A 27,413-nucleotide genomic window follows, 5' to 3' on the forward strand; every position below is an offset into this window, starting at 1 on the left:
CACACTAAAGAATTTTTATTTATTTTTTTATTTTCAATGTCATATATATTACTCGTATGTAATATTAATATGTTTCCTCCTATATAATTAAAAAAAAAGTCAAATATATCGAAATCTAAAAAATCACAATGAAACAATATGATAAATTTCAGAGTTACTACGTGAATTTTTTTAAATCTTTTAATCGGAAAACTCTGGGTGGAAATCTCCTTATAATTAATTACGACACATTGCCCCGGTCCCACTCTAATTATTGGCCTTTTCAACATGATCGAACTTTCTTCTCAGTTTCCCTCTTTTATCTGTTCTTGATCAATACCACAAAAATACTTTCACAGTCACAATTCACAACAATCACTCAATCACAATTCAAAATTCAGATTCAGCAGCACACAACATTGCAAATTCATCCAATAATTTCACCAGATTGTAGTTTGTTTAACGAACACTGAAAAACCCAAGAAAAATGAGCGAAGAAGGGAAGATTGTTTATCATCATCATGAAAGGCATGGAGATTCAGATCAAGCTCCTCCGCCTCCACCACCTGTTGTACCTCAATATGGTACTTTTCAAGGAGTTCCTTCTTCTCCTGCTATGGGTTTTCCTCAACCTGCTCCACCTCCTGGTGCTATGGATCTTCCACCCGATTACTATACCCGCGGTTATCAAGCCGTTCCAGGTGTTTGTTTTTCTTCTTTATACTTCAAATCAAGCTTACCCTTTCATAATTTGGGTGGATTGTTTTTGTTTCTGTTGTTTGTGATCATGATCATGGAAATTCTATTTCTGGGTTTGGTTGGTAGTTCTTAATTGATGGTTTAAATGGGTTATACATCTGCATTCTGGGTTTCGAATTGATCACTTTTGACTCATTTTGTTTTCTTAACACTGATGATTTGTTGGTTTGACTGATTTATTTGGTTTATGTCAACGTTGGTAATTTTCTTCTGAAGCGACATTTTAGGGAATCGAAGGATTTTTCACTTGTTGAGATTCATAATCTGACGAACTTACTACAATTTAGGGTCTTTATGCGGACTAAATTAAAATGGACTAAAAATTTATGTGAGGTTGTAGATCATCTTTGCTGCCAAAGTTCAATCAAAATTAATCTTTTCGTTATCGCTAGCAAGGGTGATGTCCGATCGCAAAACATTGCTTAGATGGGAGCCATGACAATTGGGTAATGGAATTGTGTATAAACCAAAAGTGAATTTTAGATGTTTGTTTACTTTTACGATCAAGGTCTCGCAATTTTCTTGGTCAACTGAGTGTGATGAGACCATGTGAAGATGAGTTTCGCTTGAGAGCTATATGATACATTTTCTTGTTGTAATTTGAGCTGTCAGCAAAGCACATTACCAAGTACTATAGTTTAATCTGAAATATTTGTGATGGCCATGGCTATGGAGCTCTAAGGTTGGTGAGCATTGGATATAAGATGGCGTTGGCTACAAAGGTTAAGGTTGCATACTGAGACACCTTCTGCCTCTTAGATCCGAATACACAAAGAACTAACAAAGAACACAAGAATTGAAGGCACAGCTTCGAGTGCTGCGCAAACTCCCTCACAGCTTCGAGTGCTGTGAAAACTCCTTCCCAATCAATTCTTATTCAATAGTTGGATAAAATCAAGTCAATTACAAGGTGGCCTTATATAGATATTCACTAATGCCACCTAAGCCAAACAACTAAAATAAAATGACACCTAAGCATACAAAAATAAACTCAAAACAGAAACATTATTACAAATATTCATTTAAACTCCAAACTAAACCGCCAACCCCTCCCTTTTCCTCCTCCTTTGGTAGGTCTTAAGGACCCTAGGAACTGTGCATGTTACACATACATCCACCCCCAATCCCCGTCTAGGAAGGAGGCACATAATGGCTTTGGGGTAATGGAATGGATGGCGTTGGCAGCTAGGTCGCATTGAACTGGAGGTTGAATTGCAGACTTAATTGTTGATTGCTTATTGATCAATTATATCTCACCAGTGGAACATGTCATTGTTCTATTTTGTGTTGTTTGTCTTGGTAAATGGTAATATTGTTAGGATTTTGATTAGGGATGGGCATTTTAGGGTATGGGTTGGGTCTAGACCTATGTGTTATACTTCAATACTATTTGAGTATATTAATTGGTTTAGTGTATACATGTGATAACTGAGAATACATGCCTTTGAATCGCAGACTTAATTTTTTTAATGATTTAGTCCGCTTTGAACTGAGTTGATCATGTCTCCACAACATGTATATTGTGTTTTCTAGTTAACCTTGGTTTTCTATCAATGTTCATATCAGACTATATACGGATTTTTGTGGTGATGCTCTACGTATTCATTCATGAGCTATTTTCTTTTTCCAGTGTTATTAGGGTACCCGATTTGTTTGATCATAAGCTGGTTTGAACATCTTTAAGCAAATAAGTATATAAGATACATGCTTGCTCAATAAGAATTGATTTGTGCACTGTATATGCTGATTGGATTTCGCTTTTGACTGCGACAAGGTTATGCGGTTGTTGAAGGAATGCCAATGGGAGAGCATCGTCTTCCTTGCTGCGGTATTGGTTGTGGTTGGTTCTTGTAATGTCTCTCTTCCTTCCCTCTCTAATGTCTCACTTTATTTTGTAATTTGTGTTGGGTTAGTTAGAGAGATTTACTTGTACATTTTAAAAATCCTTAAAAGAGAATCTCATGGTAGGTTTAGAAAGTGGTTGTGGATGAGCAGTACCTCAAAATATTATCTTCCGTACGATTTGACAAAAGTCTCTAAAATTCTTAATATTGGTCAGTTTATAGTTTTTAGTAAAAGTGCCTAAAAAATTGATTGGACATTTACTTGGATGAATATATTGAGGAGATTTTAGTAAATAACGGTGATTTGTGAAGTTAACAAATCATGTTTATGTGGTAGGATTTGATAGGATGAGAGTTTTGTGATTTTACTATTAATTTTTTTTTGTTTTTTTGTAGTGCTCTATAAATCACGGTGATTGATTAGGAATTTCTGGAATATTAAACACTCCTAGACTGAGTCAATCAGCAATCTATACAACCATGCATCCCTTATTTATAAAGCACAAGTTTCCTATATTATTTATTAACTGTTGTTTTTTCGTTAACACTTTGTTTGATTTGAGGGAATCGGAAGGAAAGGAAGGGAAGTAATTTGGAAGGAAGCGTTTTAAGTAATTTAAGTCCCTTAATTTCAAAAACAACCAAATCTCTCCAAACGTCGAAAGATTTGGAAGGAAAATGCAATATCTCTTCCTTTCCCTCGTAAACAAACAAGGGAAACTTTCCCTATTATTCCCTTCCCTCCCTTCCCCTTCCCCTTCCCCTTCCCTTTCTTTCTTCCCTCCTAGATTGTTATCCAAACAAAGTATAGATCTTTGGCATAGTTGTTGTATTTAGTTATTCTAATTTGAAGACCACTGTGTAAACCCTAGACATTGATTGGATTGTGTTGTTTTTGAAGGTTCATAATTGGATTCTTCCTGGCTGGAATCCCTTGGTATTTTGCCGCAATTTTATTGATTTGTTGCAGGAATGTGGAGCCAAGAGAAAAGCCAGGATATGTTGCCTGCACTATTGCTGTAAGCATTTTCATTCCTCCCCTCCCTCTCACTCCTTTTCATCTTTTCATCACACTTTTACTCTCCTTAATTTACAACATACAGAAAAGGTGATAATGTTTAGTTATGTGCTATGAAGAACGTAAGGAACATACTTCATCAGTTACGCAGCAAAGATTTTTTTTGTTGTGTGTTAATTTTTTTGCTGAATGCTGATGAGATAAGAATTTAACTTTCTTTTCCCCTTGACCGGATCATAGATTAAAAATCACCTTTTCTTTATACTTTGGCCTTGCTAACATAGATGCTATGTTTCTTAGTAGGCTATAAGACCAGACAATTGATTATTGTCTCTTGTAAATTTGAAAATTAGAGTTGATTCTAATTTTTCATGTAAATGTGATTATTTGAACGAGGAAACAGAACTTCATTTTTTGGAGGCCTTTTCATCTAAGAGAGAAGTAAAAGCTGGTTTCCTCTCTTGCACTAGCTGTACCTAGTGTGTTCATTTTGGTTATTGGGTTAATTTCGAGTTAGTTGTTTTTGGTTCATTCAAAATTGGGTTTTATGTCCACATTGGTTTTTATATAATATTAAATTCACTTTGAAGTCGTGTCAAGTTGGGTTCGGTTACAACTACAAGTTCAGCTAAGTATCGGTCGTCAGGTTTGTTTAGAACACCTCTAGTTGTACCTTGTATTTGCATTTACTACTATGTGCCCCTTGTGCACGCATGTGCACGTGTGCGCGCCTGCACACACTAACACGTACACTGATACGCATATATATATGTATATACGAACACACCCCTATAATGTGTGTTTTTATGTCAAATTGTGAAAAAAAGGAAAAAAAAAATATAGGATTTTAGTAAGCCTTACATGGGCTTTGATCATGAAAGAGTTATGTGGTAAGAAAACTTTTTACTATAGTTGGTTGTCCACTCTTTGTCATGTAAGGATCATTGCTATAGATGGTGCAATCAAACCAGTATCTATAGTGTATTTTTGTCCCTTGTGTGATGCTTCCTTCTTATCTAGACTGTTTTGTTTCACCAAGTTAAGACCACAAATATCATATCCTGTTGTGAACCATTACCTTAGTATTGTCTAATGTCTCTAGTTAATTCCAATTTGTACTTACTTCATTCCTGGTGAAACATCTTAGTGCCTTTTGCTAACTTGGCTGTCTTTTCTGATGTACATCCTGACCTGGAAATCTTTTTCATTGTCCCTTAGGAAGATCTCTCTTATCTTTTTTTGACGGGATTATAGGGTAGGCTGGGGAAAGGAGGATTACGTGAGATTTGATCCCAAAACCTTGCTCGAAAAAGACAATATTTGCTCTAACTGAGACAAGATCTGATGCTTTCTCTTTTCTTTTGACGCAACCTTTTAAAAGTTCCATGCTTTTTAATTCTTATACTAAGTACCATATTAGTGTTACATGATCGTCGGCAATGCAAAATTAGCTGAAAGTTAGGGTAGTTGGAAGAGTCATTAGTGACAAATAGAAATATGTTGCTTTCAATTATAATGGCCAAAATCTGGTGCTATTTCTAGATGTCCTAAGTTAATTAGAACACATAGTAGTGTCTTTGGGGTTAATGATTAGATTTCCAATTGGTTTGGAGAAATACAAGAACAAGAAACCCTAATTTATGAAATGCACAATTTGCAAGAATTAAACAACAATTAATCAAAACAAACGTTTAACGAGGTTTGCCAATATGGGTTACATCCTCCCTAGCCTAGGTGCTTCATTGATGTCAAGAATAAGCTTCCTTGAAGCTTCAATGAAGAACTACAATGGAAAGTCGAAGAGAGTTGGAGAAGAGAAAGAAAGGGAATTAGAGAGAAATACATCTTCAGAGAGATAATAATTAGGAGTTCACCACCCTAATCTAGTGCATTAGGGGTATTTATAATATATTCCCACTAATACTTTAATACTTATATGAGAAAAGAACCAAAGATAGAACAAGGAACAAATGTAGTTCAGACAAGGAAAACCGAGTTGGCTTTCTGTTGATGATCAGGTAGTAAATCCGACTTGACTTTTGTTTCTGTTTCCAAATGCTGAAACACCTTCCAAAGCCGACTCGACTTTGGTCAATATTGAAGGTAAAACCGATGCATCTTTATATTACGTGATTAAAGCTCAACATTTTCTCTTTCTTCTCCAATGACACCTTATTGCTTCCCAAACAATATGATACTTATACCCCTTGCACGCCATATTCCCACACATGAGACCAAAACTAAAGGCACCATATGGTCCCTTGATTCATTTTGACCGAACATTGTGGTGATATTGCAGGCGGTGTTGGCAATTATAGCCACCATATTTGGTGTATCAAAACTTAATGATTGAGCATATCATGGAGCATTCCAATATCATGAAAAGAAACCATGTTTATAGCTTGTATTGCAGTATTTGGTGTTCCTAAAAGAAGCAATTTGGTGTAATACTAATAGTAATACCACCTTCACCTTAGTAGACTTGACATTTAAATTTCGTTGGTGTGATTGTATATATAATTTGTTCTATTTGTATCACCATCCTTTTAGCATTTAACATTTGTTTGTGATTTGTATTACTAAATTATTTGTATTAACTTTTGAAGCTATGCATGAGAATGGTTCATTTACATCATTTCATTTGGCTTGTTCCAACAAACTTAGTAGTAGTTAGTACTCAAAAGTCCCATCAAGTTAGCTATATAAGTTGCATAATTTACCGCAAGCGGATAGGTCTATTTGAGTACGACAGATTTAGAATTTATATAAAGTGAGTTTGAAAGTTAGAGTTAAAGTTAATAATCGAAAATTTTTGCAGCTACATCATTTATCTTGTCAATTTATGTCTAATTGCCATAAATAAATAAGGTGACTATATAAGCTTAGAAATGTCATATAATAGTTATTGTCGACTAAGAAATTTAAATTTGGGTTAAAAATTGTATTTTTTCAGAAAAATTGAAATTTCTATTTGCCTACAGACTATAAGGTATCCGAAAAATTACTCTATGGGCAGATATGTAGCTCCGTCCCTAATTTAGAACCGCTAAAAATGTAAAGTAGATGTCACTTAACTATCTCAACCAAAAGCTAAAATTAATAATTGAGTTTATTGTGAGTAAATACCTTTTAAGACTATCTTATGAAGTGAAGTATATAGTTAGTATATCTATACGAGTAGAATCCTAATTATATACGGAACATAGAATAGTAAGATCTGTCTTACTCTTTGTTACTTGCCCAAAGGTTTGCTTGGGAAGAAGGCGATCATCCCATGAATATGATGACGTAAGGGATGACATGAAAGTACCTTCAATTTAAGGGTCACTGTCCGTTTAATTTGGGTCTCTTATCATTTTTTGTCTTCAACCCAAGGCGTTATTTCCAATTATCTCCACTTATTACTAATCTCCACGTACTAATCACCATGGCCTAAGCTACATGCTACTCCCTTCCTATTCAGAATTTCTCGTCGATCTATATGATAAAACATTTTCTTGTGAGATCTTGATAGATCCGTCTCAATATATATTTTCTAAATGTCAACTTTTTAAAATTTTAAAAAACTTATAATTGAAGTTTGACTTTTAAGTTTGCATGGGATCTAGGCAAACAGTAAATGAGAAGAACATATGAAAACATAGGGAGTATTATTTTTATTTAACTCAATGATTGGAGTAATACTTTTTCTGGTTTTTATTAGTTGCTACAGATAGTGACATTTCTCCTCACAAGATATCACTATCTGTAGCAACTAATAAATACCAGAGGAAGTATATTTGTAATCTAAGGTTAACAAACAAATTCTATCAACTATTTAATGTCACATTTTCAAATAGTTATGCATTGAAATGAATTTTGTAAAGAAAATTAAACGATTAAAATAAAACAAATATGCCCATTAAATTTGTCAAGAGATTTTTTTCACCAAAATTACACTAAATTTTTATTGTCATTACTATCATTTAATATTAAATACCAAAGGACAATTAGTAATTTAATGAGGCTAAACTAAATAAAAATCACCATGATTCAATAAATTAAAATATTGAGTAGTACTTAATGATGCAAGTAGTTGTTTTTAAAACGTTAAAACTTGTAGCATTTTGAAATGAAAAATAACATTTTAAGAATTTTCTTTGTATTTTTCTCAATAAATAATATTCTAATAAGTAAGAGTTACCTTAAGCGCCACTTTTATCGAATAATAATATTTTACACAACTAAAAAGACATTTAAAAATCTAAAAGCTATAGTTATACAGCAATAACTACCCAAAATTAATAACTATTTAAACAGCTAATAATTACACTTACAATTAACTTACATCAAATCGGTCCAAAATATACTCCTATTTATTGTAAAAAAAAAATTCTAGCTATATTATCATCCACATAATATTTTTCAATTATCAACATCATTTTCTTGACTCAAATTCTCTCATAAAATTCTATAAGTTGTTCTTTTTAATACACTTCAATCTTTTTTTAGTTAGCCTATATATACTCTCATTTCCTTCTTTTGATTCACTTCCACACATAGTGTATATCCCTATCCCTTCATTTATAACAAAAGCTATATACATTAAGGAATAATCCATTGCTCAATGAAACAAAATATATAGATGGAAGAGACAAGCATATTATCAATTGGAATATCTTTGGTTTGTGTAGTATTAGTAAGTGTCTCATGGGGTATTCTAAATTGGGTATGGTTTAAGCCAAAAAGGTTAGAAAAATGCCTTAGAAATCAAGGGTTTAATGGAAATTCTTACAGGTTATTGTATGGAGATACCAGTGAAAGAGCTTGGATGACAATTGAATCTAGATTAAAGCCAATGCCTAACCTATCCAATGATTTTCTTCCACATTCTCTTGCATTTTTCCATCATATTATAACTAAGTATGGTACGTATACAACTAATATTTTTCTATCACTGTGACTTTGTAACATTATTTTCTGGTCGATAAATATACGTATTTTTTAATATTGATTATATTTAATTATATGGGTATGGTCTTGATTATGATTATTAGTTCAGTATTCCACATAGAGTTAGGGTATGGAGAGAGAGATATCGGGCATGTTATATTTGAATCTCCTAAGGAAAAGAGCAAAGGAAAGCGCGCTATCAATTTAAACCCCCAAATATAGAGAATTATACAAAAAGAGACATCAGTAGTAACCTATAAAACACAAATCAAATTGGAAAAATATTAGAAAAATAGTAACAATTTATATGAGACTAAAAAAAGAAGAGGGTGGTATTAAAGAGGGATAAAACAATTTAAATGAGAGGATGATAGAAAATTTTTTTGTTGAAAACATATCTTTGAAAAATTGTTTACCAAAAAAAATTCTTTTGCAACAGAGAATCAAATGATAGTAATATACCGAAAAGGTTAGAGAAGAGATGGTTTCCCTTTACTTTTATAATAAAATATTCAAATGAAATGAAAAAAAATACTCTTCCACCCAAGTTTTACTTTTTTTTTATTCTTTATTATAACGAAAAAAATCCAAATTTTATTCGGAATTATATTTTTCTAATAGAAACTCTATAAGAAAAATAAAAACTAATTTTAAGAAAATATTGAAATTTCAATAAAATAATTATATTAATAACAAGTGTTGCAAAATAGAAAAGACAGAAAATAGTATTTTATTTGGTTCACTCCATATAATAGTGGCGTGCAAATGATTCGATCACTTATGTTACTCTATGTACTTATGAAATTAAATTATTTTTTATTTTAGTTTGTCTTATTTTACGTCCTTTTATTTTTTTTGATAATTATGTTACTTTGTTTTTTTAATCTCATCTAAAAATTTATTCTCTATATTAATCTTCTGTTTCAATTTCATTTAAAAATTTATTATCTCTATTAACGTGACGCAGGGAAAAGATGCTTTATATGGAATGGACCTATTCCATTGGTAAACTTAGTAGAACCATATTTAATAAGAGAAATATTTATGAAGATAAATGATTTTGAAAAAGCAAAGTCAAACCCACTCATAAAGAAGGTTGCACCTGGCTTGCTTTTCTTAGAGGGACATGCATGGGCTCAACGAAGGAAACTCCTCACTCCTGCTTTCCACATCGATAAGCTCAATGTATTTTATAAATTAATTTTCTAATTTGATTTGTTTGTCATCGGATCACTAGAGGTGTTCATTTGAGTTATCGGGTTGATTTCGGATCAGTTTAGAATCGAGTTTATATCCACATTGGTTTTTACATATTCGTAAATCCATTTTTAAGTCAGGTCAAATCGGATTCGATTTCAAGATCGGGTGAATATTAGGTCATCGGGTTTGTTTTGAACTCCTCTACAAATGACTGTTAGTTGAAGTCGTCGACTTGTTTGACCTATTAAATCATTGGAGTACCCGATTTTATCAACTTGTTTGATAAACTGTTTTCGAACAAACTATTAATTTTAAACTCGCTGTTAGAAACAACTTGTTCAAAAACAATGCAACTCATCATAATAATATGTTGTTTTAATCAATTAATATATCGAACACTAAAATTAAATGGTTTGAACAGTCAATTTTTTATTTGTGTTAAAATAAGCTAAAATTTAACTATAGTATTTTAATTTTGTTGCATAATATTGAATGTGGCCTAAATACTCGAGTTTATGTTTGAAACGACCTGATTTTACGATACATTAACATCAATTTCTCAAATTAAATCAGCTTATCCAGAGACATTTAGGTTAGATTTAATATATAACTAACATTATTAAGCTAAAGAAAATGGTGTAAATCAAATGTTGTCCGGTTAGAGAGTAAGTGTTATTTTCTAAGGAAAAAATCACAAGTTTGAGTCTCACCTTGTGAAAGAATCAATTCAATTAAAAGTTTAAATTGATTATTGAGTCCCCATGATATGTTATATATCCTAACACGCCCCATCACACGAGAACTCTTTGGGTTAGAATAGTGGATGCAATACAAGCCTTTTCATACCTAATGTGAAATATTCCACTTGAATTTTAGGGGTGGTTGAGATTCGAACTCGTGACCTTTTATCACGCTAACTCTGATATCATATTAAGAAATCAATTCACGCTAACTCTCATTTTCTCTAAACTAATTGATTAATATGATCTAAAAAATGAATATAAATAAATATTGGTAACTTCAATGATTTGTCATTATTATTGGCAGTTTATGGTTCCAGCAATATGGGAAAGTTCAAAAGAGATGATCAAAGAGTGGGAAGAATTGGCATCAAAAACAGGTTCATGTGAAATTGAAGTTTGGTCATCTTTACAAAAATTATCTGCGGATATGATTTCTAGATCTGCTTTTGGAAGCAGTTATGAAGAAGGGAAGACAATTTTTGATCTTATAACTCAACAAATTAAGATTGTGGTTCCTGTTTTTAATTCTGTTTATATCCCTGGTTGGAGGTAATTCTTCTCGACTAAATCTTAATTAATGAAGTATTTGTTTAGGATAACGATAAATACTTCCTCAGTTCTTAAGAATTTGATCAATATTATTTATAGGGGATATAGCATATTTCGGAGTTTCAACCATCAGTTTTTTAGGTTGTATTGATTTCTTGATATAGTATTAGAAGTCAACGTGCCAAAAGGATCACGACTTTGAATTTCTCTCATTTCAAATGAAATATTTAGCGCTAGGTATAAGAAGAGTATGTGTTAAATATACAAGTTTATCTCAAATGACACTTGTATTACGTGAGGGCGTAATAGAGTATACACCATATATCGTAGGGTCTCAACCAAAAGTATAAAGGTGTATTTGAGATCACTAATAGATTCTTAATGCAATTGTTGAATTATTATCAAAAAAATACAAACTTTTGATTTGGAGAGTGGGCTTAAGACGCCATTAAACACTCGTATTCTTATTTGTTTTGAGTCCGTTAATTTTTTTGTTCCTTTTTTCTCATCCGTTTCTTTTCTAAAACTTGTGTGCCAATATTTACAATTTATCGATTTTGCGTCATAGGTTTTTACCAACCAAAACAAATCGAAGAATATCAGAGATTGATAGAGAAATTAGGATACGATTAAAAGGAATAATCAACAAAAGAAAGAACATAATAAAAAGAGAAATGAGGGCAAAGGATGACTTGCTTAGTACATTAATTCAAGACAAGTTTGGACATGCAAATAGAAAGCAAGAGATTAAAAAGTTAAATATTGAAGAAGTTGTAAATGAATGTAAGTTAATGTACTTAGCCGGACAAGATACAACTTCTTCCTTATTGTTATGGACACTAATTATGTTGGGAAAGGACCAAATATGGCAACAAAGAGCAAGAGAAGAGATCATCAATGCATTTGGGGATGCCAAACCTCAATTTCATGAATTGAATCATCTTAAAATAGTAAGTGTCAATATTCTATTCCAAATCCCTTTATTTTTATTTTTTGGCTTTCTCAGTGCTAGAGCCTTAATCATTAACTTAAGTTTTTAGTTGAATTGGTTAATTTTTTAATATGGTATTAAAAGCTAACGTGTCAAAATTGTCACGAGTTTGAATCTCAATTACCACTCAATTTCAAGTGGATCGGAGTATTTTGCGCAAGGTATGAGGAGGAATTTTGTTGCGTTGACACATCCTGCTCAAAGGGCGACTTTCATGTGAAGGGACATGTTAGACCATATAACTTGTTGTGGGGTTTTAACCACCAGCTTATTCTTGTGGTTGAGTTGGTTTTACGGCATTTAGTAATCAACTTTCGATAAACCTGAAGTTAATGTTTGCTTTGTTTAAGTAATTGTTTTACGTTTTATTTGCAGGTAAACATGATACTACAAGAGGTTCTAAGATTATATCCACCAATATTAGAATTAAATCGTGAAGTTACTCGAGACATAAAAATAGGAGATGTAATACTACCAGCAGGAGTGTTACTAAATATACCAATTCTACTTTTGCAACAAGATGAAACAATATGGGGTAAAGATGCGAAAGAATTCAATCCCGAAAGATTTAGTGAAGGAATATCAAAGGCTAGTAAGGGAAATATGTCATTCTTTGCATTTGGTTGGGGACCTAGAATATGTCTTGGATCGAATTTTGCTATGATTGAAGCCAAATTAACATTAGTCTTCATTCTACAAAGATTTGTATTTGAGCTTTCACCATCTTATCGTCATGCCCCTTTAAATGTTGGAACTCTTAGACCTCAATTTGGTGCACATATTATATTTCGTCGTCGACCATAATTCTATCACTCTAGTTTGTTTTGTGTTTGTAATACGTATGTCTATATTTAAACAATAGTGATGATATTGATATGTTTTGTTTTTTATTGAAATTTTTAATAGTTATTTGAAATAAATTTGGAGTTTTTCATTTTCTGACTCGTTAATGGATTATCTTGTACGAATTAAAAATTTGAGGATATGTATATTACCAAAAAAATAAGAGTAAAAATTACTATGATTTATATAAAATCGTGATAACATGACAACATAATCATAATCATAAATACTAATAAAAAAAATTGAAAAATACCACGCACGTGATTTTTTTTTGGAGTTTTGCCAAATGTAACAGTATTAATTTAACATGACTATAATTGATTGTGTGTATAACAATAATTTATTTTCCTAAATGAATTTAAAGTTAAGTTAAGTATTTAAAATACATATTTTTACATTAATTCTTTATATCTAAATAAGAATCTTAAAGAGATTAATTATTTCGAAAAAAATATTTTATACATAAGTAAGAAATTATTTTTGAAAAATGTATTGATTTAAATTATCATCATAATCACGAATATTAATAAAAAGAGATGGAAATAGCAATTGACAACTTCTTAGAGTCTTGCCAAATGTATTTATTTTGTAAGGCCATTATTAATTGCGTGGAAATTTATTTTCCTAAAAGAATTTTAAATTAAGTAAGATAAGTATTTAAAAGATTTCATTACATTAATTTTTTATACTAATATATAAATCTTTAAGAAATTAATTATTTCAAAAAAAAACTTTTTACATGTAAATAATATATTATTTTTAAAAAATATTTTTATTTAAATTATTAAATGTTGTTTGCATTAGGTTAAAATTAAAACAAATAAATTAGTTTGAATCGACTCAAAGTAAACTCAATTCATTCATAAATAATTAGTTTATTTTATTTAATTGAATTTTAGAAGACCATAAGAAATATCTCTTTGTAAAATTTAAGAGCTAAATTAGATTAAATATTTTAGTAAATTATATTGTCATCTAAAGTAATTATTTTATTAAAAATATAGTATTTACATACTTTTAATTACTATTCTTAAATAAAAGAGTTTTTTTTTTCTTGCAATATTCTTTGCAAAATTTTATTTATATATGCCTTTAGACTAAATTCCATGCATACGAGTATTTTTAATTTGTAATTAACATTAAAACTTGTACTAATTGGTTGGTTAGAAATGTTTTGATTGAAGTTGTCGGTCGAATTAATGATAGGAAGAGATAAATATTATTGAGAATATGGCATGGTGATTGTAACCAAGTCTAGCTAAAAAGGATCTCTTGCTATTTTTCAATTTGGTAAAATATTCATTTTTACTTCCTAAGACAAGATCATTAAAATTACTTACAACCAAGTTAAATGTTAAAAAAAAACATTAAAATACATATAGTAAACAACAACCGTTAATTATTAGCTGAACCTTTTGGTTGAGTTGATTTCTTAACATGATATTAGAAGTCAAATCACTGATTTAAATCTCGTATATCACCCCTTTTGAGTGAATTATTAGTGTCAATTAAATGAAAGGGACTTGTGATATAGCTACACTTTTAACTCAAATAGATTCTGGTAGAAGTGACATGATAGAGTAGTATACCCAATACTTACTATATTTCTTTTTGCACGTAATTCTTTCTATATTTTGATGTTAAATATCTTTATTTTGACTAAATAAAAATTTTTAAATTTTTAAACATTAAAAAATTAGGTTTTAAGAACAATGAAAGAAGATTTCATAGTCAGAGCTATCGAAACAAAATTAGAAATGAACAGTAATACTATTTAAATATAGCGAGTATTGTGAAACGGAGAAAGTATAACATATATCAAGATCTCAATCATTAACTTAAATTTTTAGTAAAATTGGTTCTAAACAAAGGATTAATCAAAGTGTAAAACCGAAAATAATAAAATTGAACTTCTAAGCCAAAAATCAAAGTTTTAATAGCTGTAATGTAGCATATATATTTTCCATAATTAAGGCCCAACGAGTGGAGGAGAGACATATAACATGTGTTTTCCTTGCTCAATGGTTTTCTTGGGAAGGAGGCCATCTACCTTCAATGATTGATGATGCAAGCGATGACATACCGTTCTCTGAGTAGAGGTGTTTAAAATATTTCGATAAGTTGAAATTTACTTGACCTTGTAACTGAATTCGATGTGACCCCATTTTAAAAATAGTTTACAATTATATAAAAAGAAATATAGACACAATATCCAATTTTTAAATCGATTCAAAACACTTAACTCGAAATCAACTCGATGACTCGAATAAACAATTCCGTATTCTCGAAGTCTAAGTGTCAGTCAGTGTGTATTTTGGGTCACTTATCCTCTCGGTAAGTAATTTCCTTCAATCCCCGGTCCCGGCTATTTTTGATATCTACCTCCACCAAAGACCAATCACAAATTATTCATGCAATTTTATCGCAAACACTTATATATAAATTAAGTAGTCTAATAAATACAAATTTTTATTAAAAAAAATTAAAATTTAAGCTTTTTAGGTTGTTTACGATCTAGTCGAACACTAAAATTTTTTTTTGTCAACAAATATATTCGATGTAGATTCGGAGATCCATGCCTTCAATACTATTGTGCTAAGATACTGTATAACACGTCGTAGGCCTATTTACAGATCGGGTCAGATTGAGTCCATGTTTGGTCATATATAAATAGGTTAGAAATCCTTTAACCTAAACCTACCCATTTAGTTTATTGGGTCAAAAAATAACAATCATAGCCTGTTCTATAACAGTTCAAGTTAACCTGATTTTGACACACTTAACTCGTTTAGAGTTTTTGTTTTCAGAGTCTTTAATATCGACTCTTATTCTTTAGGCCCTAATTTAAAATTTTAATTTATGAGTTTTTTATTTCATATTTATGAATGAAAAATAGGATAAAATTAAATAAATTAAGTTCATATTATTTTAATTGATTTGACTCGAAAATAACTCATATATTTAAATTGGTATTACTAATTTATTTTGGGTTTAAAATTTTAACCTTTACCTAACTTATTCAATAAACAAATTAGGTCGGATTGGCCCATTCAACTACAATTTGGTCAAAAATCTTAACAAAAGTTCACTTATTTCAGATTAGGTTACAATTAGGTTAGCATTTCAGATTAGGTTACAATTAGGTTAGCAGGTTGGGCTAGTTTTTGCAAGACCTATGTAGTAGAAAGTGACTAACAACGTTATAAATTTTTATACTGAATTTTTATATCAAATGTATTAAGTTCATCTTATGCTAAAGTGAGTGTTCTAATATCTAAATTTTCTATTTTAACATCAAAATAACGTGTAAATTATTAAATAACTAAAAGTGAGACAATCTTGATTAAGAATTTATGATTAATATAACATAATTTTTATCTTTCAAGACTATCATGCGTTCGTGTATAGTTGATTTAATTTTTATATACCTATTTGATATTAATATCATAGTCATAGTCATAATTATCAATCTAGTATCCCGCACAGATGAAGGTTTGAGGGAATAAAGATGGAAGACAGTCCATATTATATTCCGCCAAAAAAAGACAAAAAAGACTAGTACGTCTCTCATTAATTATAATTTTTTACTAATTTATCATCTGTTTTGACCCCAAAATCAAATTTCCACCTTGACTATAAATCCTCTCATAATTCACTTCATTTGCTTCACTTCCCACCCACATACCCTCCATCCCATCCCTTCATTTCTACTCTTTAAATTATTCTTCTTGAAGCATATAAACAAGTAGGAATTAACAAAGCTAGGAAGCTTTGCACAAGGAACCAAAAAAATGGAAGAGAATAACATATTATCAATTGGAATATCATTGCTTTGTGTAGTATTATTTAGTGTGTCATGGAAAATTGTAAATTGGGTATGGTTAAACCCAAAAAAGTTTGAAAGATTGCTTAGAAATCAAGGATTTGATGGCAATTCTTATAGGTTGTTGCATGGAGACACCAAAGATAGAGCTAAGATGACCATGGAAGCTACTTCTAAGCCTATGCCTAATCTATCCAATGATTTTCTTCCACATACTCTTGCATTTTTTCATCACACTATATCTAATTTCGGTAAGTAAAAGTCTCTTTGAATTTGCTACATAGATTGTAAAAAGTTTTCGTTGTATTACATCAATGATATGTATTCTCTCTGTCCCACTCATTTTGCATCAATTGTCATTTTGGTCTGTTCCACTCATTTTGCCTCATTTTTGTTTTTAGACGATGGTCAATCATTTTCTTTTAGTCTCATCCTTACATTTTAACTCTCTTTTGATTTATCCATATAATTCATTATATCTCTTCATTTATTACTAATTTTATAAAACCTCTCAATTTCTTTTGGCTTCAAATCTATTAGGACAGAGAGAATACTAAAATATCTTTGACTATTCTTAGTGAGGATTTTTCTATGTTCCCACCATATGATATTTTTTTTTCCTCTCCTAACAGTGAACAAATCAAATTCATTGGAGGATATGTTGAAAAACTTTGGTTATTTTCTTGAACAAAACAATAGCAAGAGTGTTTTATGGGAGTGCCACATGGCATTTAATGATTTGGCAAACAAAATAATAAAAGTGACATTTTTCACCTATAATTTCAATATCTTTAATTATTTTTATTATTTATATTGATAAAAAATAAAAATTATATCAAAACATTGGAAATTTTATTTTCTATTTTTTTTTGCTGTATTTTACAATAAATAGGAAAGGAAAGAGAAATGAAAAAAATGAGATTGATCCCTTTTATTCATCCTAATAATCCCATAAAAATTTTAACAAAGTTATGTGTCACTTAATAAAGTTTGTGTGTCAACTCAACTAAACTGATGAGGTGTTGTCAGGGACGGGGTAAAAATTGATAAATTTTTTAAAGTCGCTGTGCAATTTCATATTTACCAACAATTTTATATCTTTAAACACTTAACATATATTACGTAATTTAATATTAAGACCCCACTTTTTGGATCCTATGCGGTTGAACGTGTTGAACATGCTTAGAACCTCCCGCGTACTGCAGGAAAAAAATGCATGGTATGGAATGGGCCGCTTCCATCGGTAAGCATAGCAGAACCAGATTTGGTAAGGGAAGTTTTTATGAAGATTAACCAATTTCAAAAGCCTAAGTCAAACCCTATCGGAATGAAGCTTGTATCCGGCTTGATTATCTTGGAGGGGAATGCATGGACCCAGCGAAGGAAACTCCTCACCCCTGCTTTCCACTTCGATAAACTCAAGGTTTTATCTTTTTTTTTTTCTAAAAATTTATTTTTGGAAGAATTGATATCAATAATCTAACATTTTACCCATCTGCTATAATATAAATAATCTCACTTTTAGATTACTCCCTCCGTTTCTTTTTCTTCTTACCATTTACTTTTTTACAATTTTTAATGATTTTAAACCTTAATACTTTCTCCGTTCCGTATTAGTTGCAACATTAGGAAAAATGTTACTATTCATTCACCACTCTTAATTTGCAGTTAGTTTTTGATCTATAAGTTAAAACATAGTCAAGTGAGATCTTGTTTAATTCAGCTCACTGCAAATATTATTAATATCAAATTTTTATAATTTTGTATTATACATACTTAGAGAGATTAAAAATTGAATTAGTATATTGAACTGCATGAAAAAGTAAATATTATAAGTAAATTAGAACGGAGGAAGTATCTCTAAATTTACATAATAAAAAATTATAAAAAAATACATAATAAAAAGTATGCATTAAAACGAATATAACGAGATCTCATATGAATATATTAAATATATGTGTCAAAAACATTAATTAAAATTTTCTCTCCTTAAAGTGGAATATTCCAAATAAGAAGAATATTAGAAATCGAAGGGAGTATTTTTTAATAACTTAAACTTTGCCTTAGTTTGCTGTCAGCATACTAATAAAGTACTCCCTCCGTTCTTTTTTGATCTTCCATTTTGGGTTTTTCACACATATTAAAGAAGATAGAATCTTTGGGTTGTAGTGGGTATTATTTTAATTAAATAGTAGTGTGAAGTAATTATTATATTGGAAGTATGAGGTTGTAGTGGGTATTATTATAATTAAATAGTAGTGTGAAGTAATGATAGTATTGAAGGTATGAGAGAGAAAATAATTATAAATAAAAGAAAAGGGATACATTAAAAGAAAATGGGGGTTTTAAGGGGTAAAAGTGGGATAAAAACTTTCTAAAAATAGAAAGTATTCTAAAGTGGAAGAACTTTTAAAACTACCTGTTATAATAATGTGGAAGATCAAAAAAGAACGGAGGGAGTATGCTGCTGATAGCTTACTAAGAACATAGGTTGAATTATTATAAAATAAAATATTATGTCGTTAGCAAACTATGGGTAAAGGTTGAATTATTAAAAATAATCCAAAAGTGGAATTATTCAAAGCGAATGGGTGAAAAATTGAATTATTAATATCTATTTTACCTTTATTTTTTCGTCAAGTTTAAATTTTTAGTGTGTTTTATGGATTTTACTATATTTTTACTTTTTAATTTAATTTAACTCTTTTCTTAATATTATTCATATATTTAAACTATCTTTTTACTTAATCTACATATTTCTCTCATTTATTTACATATCTTTTTATCATTTTATCTTGTTTCTTAATTACCATTCTACAAATACAATAGCAAATTGCCAAATTACTATTTATCCTTTCGAGTTTTAGACTAATCTAGCAGGTAACTATTAACATTACTGGATGTTGTGTATGAGACTGTCTCACTATGAGACAAGCTTATATGTTGCCTCCACTCAGTCACTTTGTCGCATTTAGTTTTTTTGACACTATTCATAATTAACTTTTAATTTATGTTTTATTGTTAATTTATAAGTTAAAACATACTCAAGTTACATTTTTTTTAATTCGTCATAACGCAAATATTATTAATATCAACTTTTTATAATTTTTAGTTATGCAATATGCATAATTAGAGATACAAAGGTTTCAATAAGTGTTTTGACAAATGTGTCTAAACCAAACAGGATAAAGTGAATAAAAGAGAGAGTATATATAATTAATTATTTTTTCTAATTGATTGCTTTTAAATTGTAAGTGATTACCGTAATTTGTGTTAACATTATTGATTTGTCATTATTATTGGCAGTTTATGGTTCCAGCAATATGGGAAAGTTCAAAAGAGATGATCAAAGAGTGGGAAGAATTGGCATCAAAAACAGGTTCATGTGAAATTGAAGTTTGGTCATCTTTACAAAAATTATCTGCGGATATGATTTCTAGATCTGCTTTTGGAAGCAGTTATGAAGAAGGGAAGACAATTTTTGATCTTATAACCGAACAAATTAAGATTGTGATTCCTGTTTTTAATTCTGTTTATATCCCTGGTTGGAGGTAATTCTTTTCGACTAAAATCTTTTAGACGGTGAATATATTATTTTATTAAATAATAAATTTAATAGAGAAAAAATAAAGATCATAAGTATTATAAAATATCAAAATAAAATTAGTGGAAAAAAATATTAAAGTCGCAATTATTATAAAAATTTTAAAACAAAGTTAATAGGAGTCGTAAACATGTTGGATCTTAACCTTTACAATTATGCTACTATGTTAGATTGAAGCTAGTGGAAAATATATGGAGACCGGCCATAAGTATTAATAAAATATTAAAATAAAGATGAATAAAGTTAATAATGTCTAAAATTTGTGATATAAATAAAAGTATTTTTTAAAGGAATGACAAATGAAACAATCAAAAATGACAAATGAAAATAACTTTTAGGAACAATGGGGCTAGTATTCGTTGATGATTGAAGTTGTAGGATATGTTATATACTCTAACAAGCTCTCTCTCACGAGAGTCCTTTGGGTTAGAATTGTGGATACATCACAGGCTCTCCTCATACTTTACGCTGAATATTTCACTTTTAATGAGGAGGAGTTGAGATACAAACTCATGACCTCTTGTCACGCTTACTTCTAATACAATATAAAGAATCGACTCAACCAAAAGCTTAATTAAGCAGATAGTTGAGTCCCGAGGATATCTTATATAATAATTGATTTGTTTTGTGGAATAGATTTTTGCCAACCAAGAGAAATAGAAGGATAACAAAAATTGACAGAGAAATCAAGAATCTACTAAAAGATATTATTGACAAAAGAAAGAAGGCAATAAAAACTCAAGAAAAGACAAAGGATGATTTGCTTAATACACTGTTGGAGTCAAGTTATGAGCAAGAAGACAATGGGCATGGAAATAAAAAGAAAGACATTCATTTAAATATTGAAGAAATTCTTGATGAATGTAAATTATTTTACTTAGCAGGACAAGATACAACTGCTTCTTTATTGGTATGGACATTAATTATGTTGGCAAAGCATCAAACATGGCAACAACTAGCAAGAGAAGAGATTTTCAATGCATTTGGAGATAAAATACCTCAATTTCATGATTTGAATCATCTTAAAATAGTAAGTTTTATTATTCTTTTTAAGTCCTAACTTTTTGTTTATAGTATAAATTTGGATGTTTGTTGAAGTTGTTTACTTGTTTGACTAGCTCAGAGTACTATACCATATCATACCGTACCATTATACTCGATAAATTCCACTTATAAAGCAAGGGTCTGAGGTAAATAACATACAAACTATACTCATATCCTCTTGTAAGAGAGGGCATTGAAATATGGTTAATTAATTAGACTCCAAATATTTAGAACTTTACAAAGAAAGCGATGATAATCACTGAGTATGTATCGGATAGAACTGTGGATTTCAACATAAGCAATCTAAGAGTTATACCATAAGAACAAAATATAAATATCAATAAATACCTACGTAGAAACATGAGTAAAAGTAAGGTAAAAAAAATTTAAAAGAAAATTGTATATCAACATGAGGAAAAGAAAATAGACTATCAAAAGTCTAGAACTCGGAGTTGGTGCCTTTAACTACTTCTATCCCTATTCGGGTGCTCAGAAAAACTCGGGCAAGTCTATTTGTTTTTATAAATTAAACAAGATAGAAGTACTGACAGATAATTAAACTAGATGTTTAATGAAAATTTGTTATAAATTTGAATTGCAGGTAAATATGATACTACAAGAGGTGCTAAGATTATATCCACCAGTAATAGAAACAAATCGTCAAGTAACCCAAGACACAAAAATAGGAAATATGATACTTCCAGCAGGTGTTGTGGTGAATATTCCAGTTCTACTTATGCACCATGATGAAAAGATATGGGGTAATGATGCAAAAGAATTTAATCCATATAGATTTAGTGAAGGAATATCAAAGGCTAGTAAAGGAAACATGTCATTCTTTGCATTTGGTTGGGGACCTCGAATATGTATTGGATCTAACTTTGCTATGATCGAGGCCAAATTGACGTTGGTTTGCATTTTACAAAGGTTTGTATTTGAGCTTTCACCGTCTTATCTTCATGCCCCTTCTGCTATTGGAAGTCTTAGACCCCAATTTGGTGCTCCAATCATAATTCGTCCACGAATCATGGGATCATAGTTTGGTGGTTGAGGGCTTTTGCATTTCGCTTTTATCTTTGTAACATAAGTTTGATTTTCACTACATATGTACAAGTTGGATAAATTCTCTCTTACCATGCCTGTATGGATTGAGATTCTCTGACCTACATCTAATAAATTCTCTCTTACGAGTTGAGGGACTTATTGGCCGCGCTCTCCTTTATGGGTATGAGTTGTCGCCGTCCTTTCTCCCTAAATCCTGCTCATAATTTTATGAGCGGGATACACTGGATAAGATGATGATGATGATGTCTTGTTTTAATGTTAAAATATGTAATTTTCTTTGGAAATATTTTGTGGTTGTGATATTGTTACTCACTTGCTAATCGTGAATGAATTGGCTTCTACTTTGATAAAAACTTGAAACTTGGCACTTGGCAAGAGTGTGAGCATGACTTTAAACAGCTAAATTATATGGAAGCAAATTAAATAAAGAATGTGAATTATGTTAAAAATAAAAATATTAAAAATATTATTAGGTAAATCAAAATGAAAATTATAGCAAAATCATGAGATAGAGTGAATACATAGTTTGTAAACATAGAACTTCTCCCACGGCAATGCTAAAAAATGCATTTATGGGAACTATTCGATCATGGACTCGTTATTTTTCTTTATATGGATGACTTACTAATATTTAGCTTTAGTCTTAAAGTAATTCAAGAACAAAAGATTTTAGGACTACAACTTAATGATGTCATATTAAGTATTGATAAGTATATAGCATATGTAGTCCAAGATATATTATACTAATGTTGTATATGGAGAGAGAGCATGCATTACTATCTCTGTCCTCCGTATGAGAAAGCATCATATGATATGATTTAAATATGTGAAAGTTTTTTGAATTGTATAATATTTTTTTAGAGGGACGGATAAAGTACTAAAAGTGTTGTCAAATTATTGGATTAACTTTGAGTCATTGTGCTCAAACGAGCAGTCAAACCAGGAAATTAGGACTATTTGTTGTTGATTATGCTCGGATGGGCACAATCGAAAAAAAAATAGTTTGTCTCGTTGAAATGACTATCTTTTAAAAAAAGACCCTAAAATTTTTCATACATTATCTACCACACATTACATATTTTGTCTTAATAGCTAAACAAAACATAAATTTACAATTATAGCCAAATTATACCAAATAGAGTAGTACATGGTAAGATATAGCTGCCAAAACATATTAAGTATATAGTGCTAATAATTCGTATTAGAAACCTATGTTTATGCTTATGTCGATACATCACTCTCATTCGGATCCTTGAAGCCGAGTTAAAATGATATGAGCTCCATGTTGGGGCTTAAGAGTTACAATTGTGGTCGGAGCATGTGTATAGGACGGTGACAATTTAAATGAAAAGCGCTGCAAAATCATCGACAAAGCCATTTTGGCTTCAACAATAGCAAAATTTTGCCCAATGCATATCCTGGGACCCCAACCGAAGGGAAAGAACGAGATATTGCCCTTTGTTGCCTTTGCAATGCCCCCCGAGAATCTCTCTGGTTTGAACTCTGTGGCATCATCACCCCAAATTTTAGGATCATGGTGCGTATTAAGTATCGACAATCCAACCAATACACCAGGCGGAACAGACAAGTTTCCGAGTTTCATTTCGTGGTCGTATACCTTACGATTGACGGAAACTACTGGAGGGTACAATCTTAGCACCTCGTGTAGTATCATCGTCACCTGCACGCAACAAGCTGATCAACAACCAATTTGACTCATTTGAATTACTCGATTCCATAATAAATATAACGACGACATTACTTACAATCTTTAAATGTTGCAACCCGTCAAAGTTAGGTTGATTATCTCCGAATGTTGCTAGGATTTCTTCTCGTGCTCGTGTCTGCCAATCTTGGTATTTGCTTAACAAAATCATAGTCCATACAAGCAACACAGAAGTGGTCTCTTGCCCAGCAAAGTAGAACAATTTACACTCGTCGATCATATCTTGGTAACTCATACCGAGTTGTTGCTTAGGACTCCCAAATCTTTGCAATTCCTTCATCGAGGAGTCCATAAGTATCCCCAACAAATCGTCCTTAGCAGGCTCGCCTGCCTCCATCGCCTTCTTTCGCTTATCAATTATTCCCTTCAATAATTTTTGTATTTCCGAGTTCATTTCTTTCATCCTCTTGTTAGTCGGTGTTGGCACATACCTAATATGTGTACGGATATTAATACATAATCATTTGATTTACAATGTAAACATTCAAAGAGCAATAATAGTACCTCCATCCAGGAATATAAACGGATTGGAAAAGGCGTAGAGTTAGTTCGGTTTGTTCCTTGAGAAGTTCAAATATTCTTCGACCTTCTTCGAAGCTACTTCCAAAAGCAGCACGAGAGATAGCATCTGCAGATAGGCTTGTAAGATATGGCCACACATCAACCTCAGAGGAATCCAATACAATTTTCTCCCATTTGTTCATCATTTCCTTAACACTGGTGCCAAATGCCGGGAGCATAAGCTATAACAAAATGTGGATTCCAATGAGATCATCGTCAAAACTCAAAACTAAGAAATTGGCTAGACAAAATTAAATTTGGGCTCTTGCGTGGACTCTTAACACTTAAGCTCAAACATGACAATGATTCAATCATGTGTAGCACTCTTGAACACTTCAATTTGGTTTGAAATCTTGCAAATTTTCACAAAATAGTCAAATTGAACACTTCAAGGTCCATTTATTTTGGACTTGGGCGCCCAAGTCCAAGTAACATTGTTTTATAAGAGTCGTGTTCCTTCTCACTCATTTTGGCTTAAATAGAAAGAATTTTATTTAAGAAAAAATTGAATACCGGTAATAAATGAAGAGAGCTTGAATAATGTAATAAATTAAAATAGAGTTAAAATATATTGATGAGATTAAAAGAAAATGATAAGTCATTATCCAAAAATAGAAATGATGCAATATGAGTGGGATGGATCAAAATGACAATTGATACAAAATGAATGAAGTGAAGGGATTATAACATATCCCAGGACAATAAGGGCTCAACCATCAATTTAAACTTTTTGTTAAATTGATTAATTAATATGGTATCAGAGCCAATGTGACAAGAGGTAACATGTTCAAATCTCAACCTGCCATCCACCCCTCATTAAGTGAATTATTTAGCGCTAGATACACAGAGGGTAAGTGCATTCACACTTAAAAAATCTCGTGTGAAGAGGCATGGTAGATTGTATAACATTGTGGGATCTGAACTTATCGATAAAAACAGAGTATAATACTACCTTGAGCTTTTCCATATGAAAAGCCGGATTGATGAGCTTCCTGTGTTTCATCCATTTTTCACCTTCATGGCTAACAAGTCCAGGGGCAAGCAATCCAATAAGTGGGTTCAATTTTGGCTTTCGAAATTCATTCATCTTCGTAAATACCTCCCTGGTTAACTCCGGATCTGTAATGTGTATAACCGGCACTGGCCCCAGCCATGTATAAAAACCTTCACCTGCATTATTATTAATAATTAAAATTACATATTTTTATAATTATTTCCAATTTTTCATTATTATTCAATATAAAGGGCAGTTTGTCAATCGGTTATTGATTGTTGAATTTTTTTAATTGGCTTATTTGATCAGCTAAAAATATTTGTTTTTTTTTTTTTAGCTTTTAAGCTAGTCAAAAAAGTCAGCCATTTATTGAGATGTTTGGTAAATTTAAGCATTTGTTGTTGATTATTATTAGAGAAAAAATAGGTCCACAAGCAAAAAGCAAAATAAAAAGCTAATTGAAGTAGTTTTTTATTTTGGGATAAAAGTCAGCTTTTTAGCTAGCCATTTTCCAAATACTTTTATTGACTATTTAACCAATCAACAAGCCAAAAGCCAAAAAATTAACCAACAAGCTAATGTTAAAGCCAATTATCAAATACCCAATAAATCAAATTAAGAGTAATGGAAAAAGAATAGACAAACCGTATTTGTTGAGACATTGATGGAGAAAAGGGAAGACACGAGAAAAGAAATGATGAGTAAAAGGAATGGGGTTTTTCCGAGCTTCATTACGCATTCTAAAAGTTTCCTTAAGATCACCATACATGAATCTATAAGAATTTCCCTTTAAACCCTGTTTTTTGAGTTGATTTTCTAGCTTTCTGGGTTGAAACCATACCCAATTTACCATTTTCCAAACCCATCTTAGAATCAATATCAAACCAATTCCGATTGCAATCTTTAGTAAGTAGTCAAAACCTCCCATTCTCTTTCTAGGTAAGAACGCTTTGGGTATTGAACTGTCTCGAGTAATAACTATGGAGGGGTGACCGGGTGAGGAGAGCATAAGAGAGAGGGCAAGAATTGTGCACTTTCATACTTAACTACAATATCTAGCAAATCAAGTGGACCATTGGCAAACTGATGCGTGGAAGGTGGTAGATCATTACTTATTCTCTCACTATTAAATCGTCGCATTTTTTATTTTATAATTATTTCACGAAATTTGATAGAAAAAAAATGAGTTTAGTAAGAATTAAATATATTTAAGATATTATTTGAAAAAATTGATCTTTATTTTTACACAAATTGTTATGAGATACGATTTTTTTTGAGAGACGCACTATATATATATAGTTCAATTAATACAAATAAAAGAGAAAATAAGAATAATACGGCTTCTTATTTTGAGGTCATCTTAAGAATAACTGTTGTTTTTAAATAGAAATATTAATACTTAAATTTTGTCTAAATGCATCTTGTTGGTCCATTTGGTGAATAGATGTTGACTTGAGTTGTTTGGTTTGATAAATTAGAAATGAAGATTTATGGTAAAAGAATACATATTGGTTATTTGTTATTTATTAGAGAGAAGTAATTAAAAAGCTAAAAGTCATATTATTTTTTAGTTGTTTAACCAATTAAAAAATCAAAAGTTAAAAATCAGTTAAAGTCATTTATGAGCTGCTGATAGCAATGTAAAGATACCAATGAATTATTACAACCTCTATTTTTTAGTTGTTCCCTCACTTTTTATTTAATTTGACATTTTACTTTTGTACATCTACATAATTAA

The 27,413-nt window shown here is 30.8% G+C and overlaps 4 protein-coding genes across 4 annotated transcripts; 3 read left to right on the forward strand and 1 right to left on the reverse strand.

The window, feature by feature from the left end:
- The first annotated feature begins 248 nt into the window (after nucleotides 1–248).
- On the forward strand, nucleotides 249–6,235 carry LOC130818227 (60S ribosomal protein L18a-like protein). Its single transcript, XM_057684317.1, has 4 exons — nucleotides 249–680; nucleotides 2,513–2,588; nucleotides 3,484–3,601; nucleotides 5,900–6,235. Exons 1-4 carry the CDS (start codon nucleotides 467–469, stop codon nucleotides 5,951–5,953), a joined length of 462 nt encoding a protein of 153 aa, XP_057540300.1. The 5' UTR covers nucleotides 249–466; the 3' UTR covers nucleotides 5,954–6,235.
- A 1,790-nt stretch (nucleotides 6,236–8,025) lies between these two features.
- LOC130818224 (cytochrome P450 CYP72A219-like) lies at nucleotides 8,026–12,949 on the forward strand. The gene is made up of 5 exons (XM_057684315.1): nucleotides 8,026–8,507; nucleotides 9,500–9,717; nucleotides 10,780–11,024; nucleotides 11,593–11,974; nucleotides 12,391–12,949. The coding sequence occupies exons 1-5, from the start codon at nucleotides 8,225–8,227 to the stop codon at nucleotides 12,817–12,819; spliced, it is 1,557 nt and encodes a 518-aa protein (XP_057540298.1). The 5' UTR covers nucleotides 8,026–8,224; the 3' UTR covers nucleotides 12,820–12,949.
- Nucleotides 12,950–16,498: 3,549 nt separating this feature from the next.
- LOC130818229 (cytochrome P450 CYP72A219-like) lies at nucleotides 16,499–22,678 on the forward strand. Its single transcript, XM_057684319.1, has 5 exons — nucleotides 16,499–16,932; nucleotides 17,887–18,104; nucleotides 19,988–20,232; nucleotides 20,922–21,315; nucleotides 21,931–22,678. Exons 1-5 carry the CDS (start codon nucleotides 16,650–16,652, stop codon nucleotides 22,366–22,368), a joined length of 1,578 nt encoding a protein of 525 aa, XP_057540302.1. The 5' UTR covers nucleotides 16,499–16,649; the 3' UTR covers nucleotides 22,369–22,678.
- A 353-nt stretch (nucleotides 22,679–23,031) lies between these two features.
- LOC130818228 (cytochrome P450 72A397-like) lies at nucleotides 23,032–26,808 on the reverse strand. The gene is made up of 5 exons (XM_057684318.1): nucleotides 26,321–26,808; nucleotides 25,634–25,851; nucleotides 24,625–24,863; nucleotides 24,161–24,551; nucleotides 23,032–24,075 (listed from the first exon to the last, which is right to left on the reverse strand). The coding sequence occupies exons 1-5, from the start codon at nucleotides 26,682–26,684 to the stop codon at nucleotides 23,635–23,637; spliced, it is 1,653 nt and encodes a 550-aa protein (XP_057540301.1). The 5' UTR covers nucleotides 26,685–26,808; the 3' UTR covers nucleotides 23,032–23,634.
- Between the last annotated feature and the right edge of the window lie 605 nt (nucleotides 26,809–27,413).

Source organism: Amaranthus tricolor, chromosome 7 (genome assembly GCF_026212465.1).
Source record: "Amaranthus tricolor cultivar Red isolate AtriRed21 chromosome 7, ASM2621246v1, whole genome shotgun sequence".
NCBI classification, from domain to species: domain Eukaryota; kingdom Viridiplantae; phylum Streptophyta; class Magnoliopsida; order Caryophyllales; family Amaranthaceae; genus Amaranthus; species Amaranthus tricolor.